Source organism: Scyliorhinus canicula, chromosome 8 (genome assembly GCF_902713615.1).
Source record: "Scyliorhinus canicula chromosome 8, sScyCan1.1, whole genome shotgun sequence".
NCBI classification, from domain to species: domain Eukaryota; kingdom Metazoa; phylum Chordata; class Chondrichthyes; order Carcharhiniformes; family Scyliorhinidae; genus Scyliorhinus; species Scyliorhinus canicula.
The window spans coordinates 193,854,287-193,869,079 of NC_052153.1; the positions used below are offsets into that span (position 1 = coordinate 193,854,287).

Below are 14,793 nucleotides of genomic sequence, written 5' to 3' on the forward strand. Positions count from 1 at the left end.
AGCCCACACATCCACCCTATCCCTGTAACCCAGCCAACCATTTTTGGACAATAAGGGCAATTTATCATGGCCAATCCACCTAACCTGCACACCTTTGGACTGTGGGAGGAAACGGGAGCACCCGGAGGAAACCCACGCAAACACGGGGAGGACGTGCAGACTCCGCACAGAAAGTGACCCAAGCCGGGAATCGAACCTGCGACCCTGGAGCTGTGAAGCAAATGTGCTAACCACTGTGCTATCGTGCTGTCCCGTCCTGACTGTATACCACTATGCCACCACCTCAGGTGGGCCAGGACACACCCAGGGATGGTAGTGGTGTTGACTGGTATGGTATTCTATGAGAATGACAATGTGAGGCTGTTGCTTGACTAGTCTGTGAGTTAGTTTTCCCAATTTTGACACAAGGCCTCATCACATGTTACTCAGGAGGACTTGTAGGGCTGGATGTGCAGATGTAATTTCTAGAGCTTTGGATCATGATTGGGTGGACTGTCTGTTTTCTCTCCTTTCTTTAAACTTTGTAACAGATTTATACAACTGAATGGCTTGGTGGAGCATTTCAGAGAGCCTTTGTGAATCAACCACATTGCTGTGGGTTTGGAGTCACTTGCAGGCCAGACCAGGTAAAGATGATAATTTCCTTCCGTAAAGAATTCATAAGAAACTTTTCCTTGGTGGAGGGATTAATGACAGGGGCATAGATTTAAGGTAAGGAGCAGGGGGCTTAGAGGGGATATGAGGAAAATATTTTCACTCAGAAGGTGGACGAAGTCTAGAACTCACCACCTGAAAGGGTGGTGGAGGCAGAGGCCTTCATAACATTTAAGAAGTATTTAAATGTGCACTTGCAATGCAAGGGCAGACATGGCTATGGACAAAGTGCTGGAGAATGGTTGTTTTTGACCGGTGGTGACACTATGGCCTTTTCTGTGCTGTAGACCTCTATGACTCTATAAGTGTATTTGGGACAGGTCCTCGAACAATATGCTGTGGTTCCAACCAGGGATCAGGCTATTTTGGATCTGGTAACGTGTAATGAGGCAGATTTAATTAACAAACTCAAGAGTAAAAATCCCCAGGAAACAATGACCATATCATGGTAGAATTTAACAATCAGTTTGAGAGTGAGAAACTTGGGTCAGAAACAATTGTGCTAAACTTAAATAAAGATAATTAATAATTATAATAATCGCTTATTGTCACAAGTAGGCTTCAATGAAGTTACTGGGAAAAAGCCCCTAGTTGCCACATTCCGGCGCCTGTTCAGGGAGGCCGATACTGGAATTGAACCCACACTGCTGGCATTGTTCTGCATTGCAAGCCAGCTATTTAGCCCACTGTGCTAAACGATCCCCTGGCTACAATGGAACAAGGGTAGAGTTGGCTGGAGTGAACTAGGAAAGGCGATTAGCTGGAATGATGATTGACCAGCATTGGCAGACGTTTGTGAAAATAGTTTATGACTCACAACAAAGATGTATCCCAGTGAGGAAAATGGATAAATCAACCATCGTTAACCAAGGAAGATAATGAGAATATGAAAAAAAAACATACAATGTGCAAGAGGTTAGTGGTAAGCCAGAGAATTGGGAAAATTTTAAAAATGAAAAGATGACCCAAAAATAATAAAGAGGGAGAAGAGTAACGATGAAGGATCAAGGAAGTAATATAAAAACTGACAGTAAGAGCTTCTTTAAATAAATAAAAAGGAAGAGAGAGACCAAAGTGAATACAGGCCCCTTAAAAAATGAGGAAATAATCATGGGGTACCAGGAAATGGCACAGGAGTTAAATAAATACTTTGCGTCCAATCTTTATTTACTATATATAGTAATGACTTGATGAAGGGAGTGAATGCACTATTGCTAAGTTTGCAGATGACACAAAAATAGGTGAGAACACAATCTGCAGAGGGATGCAGGCAGGTTAGGGAGTGGGCAGAAACTTGGCAGATGGAATATACTGCAGGAAAATCTAAGTTATGCACTTCGGTAGGAAGAATAAGGGAGCTGAATATTATTTAAATGGTGAAAGACTGCAAAAAGCTGCAGCACAAAGGGATTTGAGGGGGGGGGGGGGGGGGCGCGGAGGTATTCGTGCATAAATGTAACTTCATTTGAAGCCTACTTGTGACAATGAGCGATTTTCATTTTCATTTCATAAATCGCAAAAAGCTAGCTTACAAGCTCAGCACATAATAGGGAAGGCAAAAGAGCATAGAAATAAGGAAGTTTTGCTAAAACTAATCAGGGCACCAGTTAGACCACACCGAGAACGGTGTAACAGTATTGGTTCTCTTATCTAATGAAAGATCCAGATTGGAGGCTGTCCAGAGAAGGTTCACTAGGTTGATCCCAGGTATGGAGGGAGGGATTTTCTTATGAGGACAGGTTGAGTAGATTGAGTCCGTACTCATTGGTGTTTAGAAGAACAAGAGGTGACCTTATTAAGACTGTAGTATTCTCAGGGAGCATGACATGGTAGATACTGGAGTCTGGGACCAGAGTAAGAAGTTGCCCATTTAAGACAGAGATGAAGAGGCTGGTGGTGAGCTTGTGACATTCTGGATGACGGCCGAGATAGACAGGTTTTTAATCAGTAAGTGAATCAAAGACTATGGGGATAAGGCAGGGAAGTGGAGTTGAGGATTATCATGTCAGTCATGATCCCCCTTTATGGCAGAGCAGACTTGATGAGCTCAGGGCCTATTTCTCTGTTCCTATGTCTTATAGTCCAAGGACATTTGTGTACTAGATGGGTTTTGTGTTATGACAATTCACAATGGTTTCACGGTTACTACTACTGAGACTAGCTTTTTAATTCCAGATTTATTAACTGAAATTAAACTCCACCAGCTGCCGTGGTTGGTTTGAACCTATGGCCACAGTACATTAACCTGGGCCTCTGGATTACAAGTCCAGTGCTATGCTACCACTACCCCAATGCTGAGCAGTTCAATCACCAATCACACTATTTTTATCTAACCTGGGATGACACTAAGATGTGATCTTCCTATCTGTACTCTAATCCTTTACTGTATAGTTGGTTCAATGCCCTCAGGGTAACTGGGGACAGGTAATAAATGCTGCCTTGCCTGTGTTCGCCACATCCTAAGAACAAATATTGATAAAACAGTTGATTTGGCTTATGTGTCTTGCCGAGTCTTACCTGCCCAAGATCGGAAGGCTGCTACTATTGCCATTTTGCTTGCTAATAATCGTGCTTCTCTGTCTTCTCTGCATGAAATCAAGAAATACAAAACTGTTACACACCTAAAAGCAACAACTCCATTCACCTTTTTCATCCCTGAAGGTATATCCTGGAGTATGGATCCACAGTGCGCTACTGCACCCCATGGTTCCTATTCTAAAAAAATACCGACAAAAGTGTCAGTTGGCTCCACATCTTCAGGGAAAGCAACTGCATCCTGTCTGCCCAATATCCATACACATTCAAGTGTGAATCATTGGATCATGGCCAAGAGCAGGAGCAGAGATCCTGCCTCATTTCCCCTCTCTCCAGGCCAGGGCATTAAAGCCAGTTGTAGCCCCTCCAGTCTACTTGATGCAACCCAGTGGAAATAGGTTAGTTCAGCGCAGAGACTGAATATGAAAGCTTGGAACCTTACTAGCCCCCACCATACCAGTTAGAGTATTTATCCATAATAATATGAAAGCAAAATTCTACAGATGCTGAAAATCTGAAATAAAACCAGAAAAGGCCGTAAATACTCAGCAGGTCGAGAAGCACTGTGGAGGAAGAAACAGCGTAAACGTTTCAAGTCAAATATAATTTCTTCGGAACAGGACTAATCTTCTTCGGTATTTATCCACTAAGCATTCAGAAAAATCCTTCCCTCTGGTTGGTGGGTTATGGGACTGATTATTCTGCCTGTGCCCCTCACGATAAATCTCTTCAGGATAATGCATTTTGTTGTATTTGAAAACATATGAAAGAGAGAACTTACTTGAGCTGTCCCTCTGCAGTGTCTGGATTGTGCCTGTAGTGAAAATCAGTGTAGGGTGCTAAGATTTGCTGCAACAAAGAAGAAAACAACATAGTTCCTACAATTTCAGCTTGTTTTAAAATAAATCGAAGTACTTGAGAATGCTACTTCACAAATTGAGGTACAAATTGTCAAATACTCCCTATGCATCACCCACCCAAAGTATTGGCAACCCTGGGTGATGATAATAGAACCCTATACAAGTTAGTTGGCTTCACAACCTACATCCCTTCCAACCTATACAGCAGCAAAGCTCACAAAACATACCATCACTCATCTGAAAACAGAGTCAGCCAACAGCAGAACTCCCAAGGTGACACCGCATGTTCTGCCTATTGGTAAGAGTGGAACCAAATAAGAGCAGTCCCAATAAGTTGACTGTTCACATGTGCACATTTAATCACATGAAGATTGGATCCACACTTCAAAAGAAGTGAATACTGGGTTATGATGCTACACAGCAATTTCCCACCATGCGTTTCCAGAAAGCCCTAATCTTTCTGGAAATATATAATTTGCCCTTATATCTTTGCTCCACTCATCTTTTGTTGTCCAAGATTGCATCCAAGCATCTTGTCCTCCTCGCATTTAGATATTGCTCCTGTTAGCACGAGCGAGGGAAGAGTGTGCCATATTAGAATTTTAGCGTTGGGCAGAGGTAATTATACAGGCCTGGGGAAAGAGTTTGCCCAAGTAGACTGGGCACAAATAATTGAGGATAGGAACAGTGGTGGATGTTCAGGGAGATATTAAATACCTCTCAATTAAAGTATATTCCTGAGAGAAAGAGGAATTGTAAAAGGGAGAAAAACGTTCCATGGCTAAACAAGGAATACATAAAGGCAAAATCTAGGGCATACCATACAGTAAAAGCTAATGGTAAGCTGGAGGATTGGGAAAACTTTAAGGTTCAGCAAAAGGCTACGAAAAATCAAATCAAAAGAGCTAAGCTGAGCTACTAAAGGAAACAAGCAGAAAACAAACACTGATATCAAAAGCGTCTATAAGTATATAAAGAGGAAGGGAATAGCTAAAGTAAATATTGGCCCTTTAGAGGACGATACTGGAGATGGCGCAGGCACTGAACTAATATTTTGTCAGTCTTCACAGTGGAAGATAACACAAAATTCCAAAAGCGAGTTATTGCAGAGGAACAATAATCATCACTAGGGAGAAGGTATTGAATAAACTAATGGGATTAAAGCCAGACAAGTGTCTGGGACCTGATGGACTGCACTCTAGGGTATTAAAGGAGGTGTCAGCAGAGGTAGCGCATGCATTGGTTATGATATTTCAAAATTTCCTGGATTCTGGAAAGGTCCCAGTGTATTGGAAACGGGCTAATTGGAAACCTCTATTCAAAAAGGGAGAGGGGTAAAAAGTTGGAAACTATAGACGGGTTAGCTTGACCTCTTGTGTTGAGGGAAGTTGCTAGAGTCAATCATTAAGGAGATGACTGAACATTTGGAAAAGCAAAGCTTAATCCACCATTGTCAGCAGAGTTATATGAAGGGTAGGTCATACTTGGCAAAATTACGCGAGTTCTTTGAGGATGTAACCAGCAAGGTAGATAATGGGAAACCTGTGGATGTGGTATATCTAGACTTCCAGAAGGTGTTTGACAGGGTGCCACATAAAAGATTGCTCTAGAAGGTGAGATTGCATGGGCTTGGGGGTAGAGTACTAGATTGGATTGAGGGTTGGCTGACTGACAGAAAGCAGAGGGTCGGGATAAATGGGTCCTTCTCTGGCTGAACTGTAACTAGTGGGGTGCCACAGGGGTCAGTCCTCGGACCACAACTGTTCATAATCTATATAAATCATCTGCAAGCAGGGACAGAGTGTAACACAGAAAAAAATGCGGATGATACTAAAATAGGTGGGAAGGCAGGCAGTGAAGAGGAGATAAAAGATTTTACAGATGGATATAGATGGGCTAGGCGAATAGGCCAAAATATGACAGATGGAGTTTAATGGGGGCAGTGCGGCAGCACAGTGGTTAGCACTGTTGCTTCACAGCGCCAGGGTCCCAGGTTCTATTCTCGGCTTGGGTCATTGTGCGGAGTCTGCCAGTGTCTGCGTGGGTTTCCTCCGGGTGCTCCGGTTTCCTCCCACAAATACCAAAAGACATGCTTGCTAGGTGACATTCTGAATTATCCCTCAGTGGATTTTCACAGTAACTTCATTGACGTGTTAATATAAACTTACTTGTGGCAATAAAGATTATATTTAAAAAAATTTATGTGGATACATGCGAGGTTATCCATTTTTACTGAAAAAATAGAAAAGCAAATTATTATCCAAACGGAAAACAGATTCAAAATGTGTCTGGGTGCCTTTATTCATGAATCGCAGAAAGTCGGTATGCAGGTACAGCATGTAATTAAAAGGGCAAATGGAATTTTAACGTTTATTGCAAAAGGACTGGAGTATAAAAGTATAGAGAGGTGCTGTTGCAATTGTATAGGGTGTTGGTGAGACCAAATCTAGAGTAGTGTGTTCAGTTTTGGTCTCCTTATTTGAGGAAGGATGTGGTGACATTGGAGGCAGTTCAGAGGAGGTTCACCAGATTGATTCCGGGGATGAAAGGGTTGACGATGAGGAGATATTAAACAGTTTGGCTTTATACACGCTGGAGTATAGAAGAATCAGGGGGGATCTCATTGAGGTACAAAAATATTAAAAGGGATCGCTAAAGTAAATGTAGACGAATGTTCCCCTTGTGGGGCAATCTAGAACGAGAAGTCACAGATATCGGTTGAGAGGCAGTAGATTTAAAACTGAGATGAGGAGGAACCATTTTTTTCAGAGGGTGGTGAATTTGTGAAACTCGCTGCCCCAATGTGGTGGAATCTGAATCATTAAATGGTTTCAAGGAGGAGATAGATATATTTTGGATTTTAAAAAACGGGTTAAAGGGATATGGGAACAGATAGGGAGGTGGATTTGAGACCAGGAAGAGAGCAGCCATGATCTGATTTAATGGTGGAGCAGGCTCGAAGGGCTGAGTTGCCTACTTCTGCTCCTAGTTCCTATCAGTTTTATAGCACAGACTGCAAACTGCATCTTGGACCTTCTGGTCTGTGGGCTCAGTGCTTCACTGTTGGGTACCTATACCTACTATGCTCTTGGGAGTGGTTAGTGGGGGGTTGGGGGAAACTAATTAAATTTCTTCTACATGTTTACTAGTTGAACCATCCAGGGCAGAATTTGTACAAAACAAGATTACTGTATTTCAAGTCAGCCATTACTACTGAAATGAAAAGTAAAAGTAGCCATACCTCCAACTCCACATCAGCTCGTACATATTTCCGTGTCTTTGGGTGATTTAGCAAGTGCAGAATGGTTGTAATGAGCGCCTCGTTTATGCGATTCAGTTGGCAATCAATCACATTCTTCAGGATGGTGCTAAGACCTCCACGGAGGGCAACCACCTCCGCATTCTGAAGTGCTAAGTAAAAATAAAATTCCCACATTTACATACAGAAAATAGAAAAACCTGGGATCTTGATGAAGGGGAAACTGCAATCAAAGCTAAAACATCCATTTGACTTTGCAGTTGATTTATGAGTTCCAGCCCTAGTCGAGGATTTGACTGCATAATCTCAGTTGACCCTCCAGTGCAGTAATGCAGTAATCCAGTAAGAAACATCATCTTTCAGATCTGATATTAAATTGAAGCCTTAACTTCCCTGTTCACATAAATGTAAAAGATTCAACAGCACTTTGCAATATACAGGAGGATATCCTGGTATTTAAGGAACTTTCCACTCCATCATTCAACACCAAGAAAACAGATTGGCATAACCCTCACCATCACCTCTCAAATGATAAATTAACAGTCAATTGCCCATCAGTTATAAAACCCGTCTAACAGTCATTTCCATTGAAAAACAAATGAAAAATCGCTTATTGTCACAAGTAGGCTTCAAATGAAGTTACTGTGAAAAGCCCCTAGTCGCCACATTCCGGCGCCTGTCCGGGGAGGCTGGTACGGGAATCGAACCGTGCTGCTGGCCTGCTTGGTCTGCTTTAAAAGACAGCGATTTAGCCCAGTGAGCTAAACCATTGCAATTCACTGTTAGTTTATCAACCAAACAAGGAAGGCAAAAATTATTCCCATTAACTGATCATTTATTTCATGGCTGTTTGTGGGACCTCATGCACAAATTGGGTGCTCGGTTTGCTGAGACGACAGCTGTCTCGATTCCAACATTAATTCATTGGCTATGAAGCAGTTTGAGGTGTTCAGAGGGTGTAAAAGGGCATTTTTCAATACAAGGTTGTTCTTTCTTGTTCTGAATTCTTAAACAGACAGTGCTGATGATACTAAATGGTTGGAGGGGAAAAGAGCCAGTTCCAAAGCACTCCAGAGATGGAAATAGAACAGAAACCACTTGCTGGAAGGGACAAGTTCCGACACCCTGTACACAGAATCGCTCTTTTGATGATAATCCAATTCCCTCTCACCATTACTCAATAACCTCGGTGTTCAGTACCGAATCTACTGGTGTTTATCCAGACTGTTTAAATAATGACTGAGCTAGGCCTTCCTCAAGGCCTTGTATTACAGACTGCATCTCTTCTGTTGTTAATCCAGCCACTCACATGGTCACTCCTTTCCTTCAGTGCTTTTATAGAGATTGTGGGTGCAATTTAACCGAAAAATTCACAAGTGTTATTTTGGCCACGTTTGACAGGGTGTTTCTTGACGGCCGTGTTGGTGAGACCGCAGCCCGTATTTAACAGCACATTGTGTCGGAAATAAGCCTCCACGAGCTTCTCACCATTACCGGCTGTCTCGCTGTCTGATTTGTCAGATTTGCACCTCAGTGTCTCACCGCTAATAAGAGGGAGCTGCTTTTAAATGCTCCCTCACCACACATCCAGTCAACACACATGCTCCTCGCTTTGGCGATACCAACCTGGCCAGGCTTCTGGATGCTTTGGATGCGAGATGGGACGTCCTGCTCCCCAGAGGGGTCCAAGTACAGACAACGGCACCACCAATACCACCTGGGAGGCAGTGGCAGCAGCTGTCAGGAAGACCACCATCCAATGACAGAAGACCAACGGCCTCCACCAAGTTGCAAGGGTAGGTTGCCAACTCTCTTCTGGCATCAATTCCACTTGCCAGCCCTTAAATTTCCAATCCCCTGTGCCCCCACAAATCACTCACTGACACCCACATCTGATCCGTGCGCTTGTTCGTCAGCACCCTCTGGCACCCTCAGCTCAACCACTTCAAGTCCAAGCACCCACACGTGCCACCTGCCATAGACCTGTGCCCCCCTCCCCCGATCTTCCAAAACTGCAGTTCACAAAGCAGGAGAAGATAGCCCATTATAAGTGGGAAAGAGTCAAAACGGTGGACGGAGTACAGAGATCCGAATCCTCAACCCCTACGAGAAACGGGCCCTGCAGATCGTGGGGTTGACCAAAGAGGGCAGCCACCGACAGAGAGGTTGGCCTGGCCACAGAGACGAGGTTCTATCCAGATGATCTGTCTCAAGTAAGTTGTTTATGTCAGACAAAATAATCCTTCCTTTCACTGACCACATGTCCATTTTCTTGCAGGATGTCCATCATGGGGCCAGTTCATGCAGAGTCGTCCTTCCCCCACAAAAGAGATCACCTCAGAGGAGACCACCATTGAGGCATCACAGCTATCATCCCACCCATCACCAGCAGAGACATGCACCTCAGTGGGCGATATTAGTGGGCAGGTTTCTGCTGCCCAGGTTCTGGGAGGCAGTGGTATCGTCGCTGGACTAGTAATCCAGAGACCTAGAGTCACACTCTGGGGACCTGGGTTCGAATCCCACGATTGCAGATGGTGAAATTTGAATTCAATAATCTCAAATTAAAAGTCTAAAGGTGACCATGAAGCCATTGTCGATTGTCGTAAAAACCCATCTGGTTCACTAATCTCCTTTAGGGAAGGAAATCTGATGTCCTTACCTGGTCTGGCTTACATATGACTCCAGACCCACAGCAATGTGGTTGACTCCGGGCAGTACGGTGGCAGTGGTCCCAGTTCTGGGTCACTGACCTTGTGGAGTTTGCACATTCCCCCCGTGTTTGCGTTAGTTTCGCCCCCACAACCCAAAGATGTGCACGGTAGGTGGATTGGCCATGCTAAATTGTCCCTTAATTGGGAAAAAAAAGAAATGGGTACTCTAAATGTATTTTTAAAAAAGCAATGTGGTTGACTCTTAATTGCCCTCAGGCATGAGTAATAAATACAGGCCTGGCTAGGCGTCCATTTCCCATGGACGATTAAAAAATAACAATCTGGGGAGCACCATACAGTTACATCAGGTGGAGGCAGGAATATCCAAGGGAGTCAGCAGAGGTCTGCTGGATCCCAGTCAGATGCCGAGCCTCTGGACAAGGTTATCCAGAGCTGATGCAGATTTTCGGGCACGGCCATGGGATTCAGGAGGGGACATCAGCGACATTCCAGCGAGTGCATGGCTGACTGGAGGAGTTCAAAAGGCTACGGGTGCAGACGATGATGTCGATCATGGGTGGTACTGAGGCCACATTGCTAGGGTGGCGACCTCAGTGGAATTCCTGGGGCATGAGGTCAGCGTCTTGATTGGTGGTTCAAGGCATGACTCAGTCTGTGACAACCATGGCTGAGGGCCTCAACATTATGTCCCAGTCACTGAGGGACATGGCACCAAAGCAGGTGGACATTGCTGAGGCACTAAAAGAACATCTCAGTTGCTGAGGGAAGTCTCCAAGACATAGGAGGACAATGCTGGGGCACTGCAGAGTCTGACCCAGTCACTGAGGAGCATCGCTGAGGGCATCAACACCATGGGATTGATGGGCAATGTCTCGTCCTATGAGAAGCAGGCAAAGATTAGACCCTCTACGATCCTCCGGACATGCCAGACCCTTGCCGCCATCTGTCCTCCACCCTCGAGCTCCTCCTGTGGCTCCTCCCCAGTCTCCACCATCCCTTCCTGGTCTGGCTCCTCCTCCTCAGATAAGGCTGCATTTCCCCCCTCCTCCAGCACGCCATCCCGCTGCTGCACCAGGTTGTGGCAGTCATAGCAGACAACCACAAAGCGGGCGACCCTCTGAGGGGTGTATTGCAGAGCACCTCCACAATGGTCCAGGCATCAGAGCCATATTTTGAGCACTCCGATGCACCGCTCAATTACAGCATGGGTGGCACCATGGGCCTCGTTATATCGGTCTCCAGCTTCTGCACTGGTGTCATCTGCCAAGACCTCAGTGGGTACTCCTTATACCCCAAGAGCCAACCCGTCATCCGGGGTGGTCCTCAAAAATGACGGAGATCTACGAGTATCCCAGCATGTCGCTGCCATGCATGCTCCCTGGGAAGTGTGCACACACGTGCATGATCCCAAGGTGATGGTCGCACACAAGTTGAACATTCAAGGAGTGGAACCCCTTCCTGTTAATGAAGGGCACTTCCTGATGGCTTGATTCACTCAAGGCAACATGAGTGCCATCAATTAACATTTGGACCTAGGACATCCCGGTGATGGTGGAGGATCCTGCAGCTTGGTCACCTTGATGGGCTTGGACCAGCTCAAAGTTGATTTAGCTTGTGATATGCTACACAAGTTCCTACTCGAGCACTGGAATGAAGCGGCTGCATAAATGTTCAATGCTGCGGTGACCTTCACGGCCAATGGGAATGGGTGTCCTCCTCCTCCGCGGGGTGCCAAGTCATGTGGCACATGTGCTGCACTGTCTGTTTGTTGAGACAGTCTCCTGCAGCGCATGCTGTCCGTCATCTCTTCGAAAGACCAACGACCCCTGTCCACCTTGGGTCATTGCTGGCATCCCTTCTGGATTACTCCTCGGGTGATGGGCAGCCAGGTCCTCTGGGTGTGTGACAGCCTCCTGCACATGGGGTGCCACCTCCGGCTTGCGTCAACACAACCACATTCTCCAGTGTCTGGCCGCCTAGGCTTCCACCAGCACCGCGAAGACAGCCTCTGCAGGACTGAAATAATCAGTTATATTGTTATATCTGCAAGGAAGTGGAGAAGGATAGAGATCGACAATCAGTTAAGGCTTCCAGGCCAGGACTCTTTAATCCCCCAAGTTTAAGAGTGCCATCCAGGGGGCAGCACGTTGGCGCAGTGGTTAGTGCTGCTGCCTCACGGCGACGAGTCCCAGGTTCGATCCCGGCTCCGGGTCACTGTCTGTGTGGAGTTTGCACATCCGCCCCGCGTTTGCGTGGGTTTCGCCCCCACAACCCAAAAGGTGTGCAGGGTAGGGGAATTGGCCACGCTAAATTGCCCTTTAATTGGAAAAAATGAATTGGGTACTCTGAATGTATAAAAAATAAGAGTGTCATCCAATTAGCCAGTTGTGCTGGAGAACGTCGCTCTGTACACCCACCCCCGGCCACATCAGGAGTTGCTAGACACCAGACCCCTGCCGGGAATTTTTGGGAGACCGTGCTCAGGTGCCCTCTCCTGATCCACATACTTATCCCATGATTGCGAGGATATCCCCAGTGCTGAAACCCAGCTCTTTCTTGGGAGTGTTGGCTGCTGATATTTCTAGAGTTCAGGCAAAGTGTTCAGGCTTCAAGGTTTGATTGAAATGCAATGCAATAATCATTGTCTGAGACATAACACGTGTACCCAGGAGAAGCCACTTGAAAATATTTTGATTATTAAATGGTCAAAAGTAACAAAGATTTGAAAATCAACTACGCAACATTCCACATATCGCATTAACCATTAAACAACAAAGAAACGTCACCGTTCCATATTGGTACCAATAAAGCTGTATCAGCTTATTTCATTAAAAAAAAACACAGTATCATTCTTTGCAGGTTCCTCAACAGAAATGGAGGATAAGTCTGAGAATTTCATCATGTCCAGAACTTTGTCGTAGAAATGATCTATCAATGTGTGACTTGTTCCAAGTATCAGTGCCATTCTCTGTCCATAAGCCGCAGCTGTGCAGGTCATTCTACACGATCCAATCTCACCGCAACCAAATCCTGACATCCACATATTCCACTGGCCCTCAAGGTGCAGTTGAACATCCTTGACTTCCAGCGTGTTTTACCCTGCGATGATGTGCTAGTTACATGTAGCAGTCACCACACCAGAAACAAAAGCATCAGCAATCTGCAAAAGCATTTCTTCAATGGTATCATCAGGAGGCCCAGTTGGATCAATGTCATGCATCAGGTCCCGCAACGTCTTCTTGCTTCAAACCGGATTGCCTTCTGCACTCATAAGTCTGCCTGAGCCCTGTGTTCCAGGAGCCACGTAACTTTGAAAAAAATTGTCCTTCTTTCCGGCTGCAGAAAGGAAGGAAACAGCAAAGCAGTCTACAGGCATCTGCAGCCACCAGACGCAAAGACAACCTGCAAATATTTTAATTTCTTGTCAGAATCAAAATACAAAAGACAATAATAAGGACACCAATCACTTGGTACCCAGAACACATTCACCAATATCTCCTCCCCCCCCCACACCGAGGCAATGCATGCCCACCCCCAGCATCAGAATACATTGGCGGGAGGGTGCTAAGAAAAGACTCAAACCACGGCCCCAACAGCAGGCCTACATCAGTGGAAAGGTGCCCAATGCATGTACAGGAAAACGTCTGTGTTAACGTCAGTAGATGCATATAGGTGAGAGTATGCATGCATAAAAAATGTGGGCGTGAATGACTGCACATGGGTACCAGTTAGAGTGCCCCCCACCCCCCCAACAGACCTGCATCAGTGCTAAGCCAACCACCATACGGTCTCACTGACTGGAGCATAATGGAGGAGGGAGATAGATCAAAAAACACCTCCCCCTCTCCAGCACTGGCAGCGTATTCCAGCAACTCCCTGGCTACAGAAGCAGGAGAGGCTGCAACTGACAATGATAATCCAGTTACATGGCTTTCATCAGACAATTTCTCACCCTAATAAACGTAGACCACAGTGCAAAAGGAAACCAAGGCACACCAGCGAACCACGGCTCCCGTAACAAGAGCAAGAGATGGGTACTGAACATAAAAAGTCACCGGTAGTCCATGAAAGTGTTGCACTGTAACATCTGGCTGTGCAGTTGAATTGGGCCGCCGCCGTCCCTCCTCTCCTGCAGTATCTGCGTCCGATTGCCAATCACCACCCTGCCCGAGGACCGGACAAGAGGAACACAGGGGGCATCAACAGGTGACCCACAAGAACACAATACACAGTCAACACACAAAACAGGCCTTTAAAAACATCCACAGACTGCTCGGCAAGCCCCCCTGCACCTCAGCCTGGGAGTAAACCCGACAAAACCGTCCCCTCGCCGCACCCCAGTTAAGAAAGGCCGAAAGGCAACTATCTTCTTTCTTCCTTTCCTTCATCCAGAAAGCAGCAAGTAAGCCCAAGGGGAAGAGGCAGCAGGCAAGCAGAAAATGTAGCAGTAAGCAAACTCCCAACTACAGCAGCCTCCAGGCATTTGCAAGTCACCAACAGGAGCAAGCAGCAAACACAGCCTGCAGCTGGGAACTGCTCTCACAGCTAACAAGGCCAAGGGGGCTGGTTTAGCTCACAAGGCTAAATCACTGGCTTTTAAAGCAGACCAAGCAGGCCAGCAGCACGGTTCGATTCCCGTACCAGCCTCCCCGGACAGGCGCCGGAATGTGGCGACTAGGGGCTTTTCACAGTAACTAGGGGGCTGGTTTAGCTCACAAGGCTAAATCGCTGGCTTTTAAAGCGGACCAAGCAGGCCAGCAGCACGGTTCGATTCCCGTACCAGCCTCCCCGGACAGGCGCCGGAATGTGG

General features: G+C 46.0%; 1 protein-coding gene across 1 annotated transcript in view; it reads right to left on the reverse strand.

Annotated features, from left to right (window-relative positions):
• Nucleotides 1-14,793, reverse strand: part of rictora (RPTOR independent companion of MTOR, complex 2 a) — a 266,098-nt gene that overhangs the window by 135,502 nt on the left and 115,803 nt on the right. The window contains exons 8-10 of the mRNA XM_038805955.1: nucleotides 7,291-7,460; nucleotides 3,971-4,038; nucleotides 3,172-3,239 (exon numbers count right to left, since the gene is read on the reverse strand). Coding sequence (XP_038661883.1) covers nucleotides 3,172-3,239; nucleotides 3,971-4,038; nucleotides 7,291-7,460 — 306 coding nt within the window. The remainder of the gene's footprint in view (nucleotides 1-3,171; nucleotides 3,240-3,970; nucleotides 4,039-7,290; nucleotides 7,461-14,793) is intronic.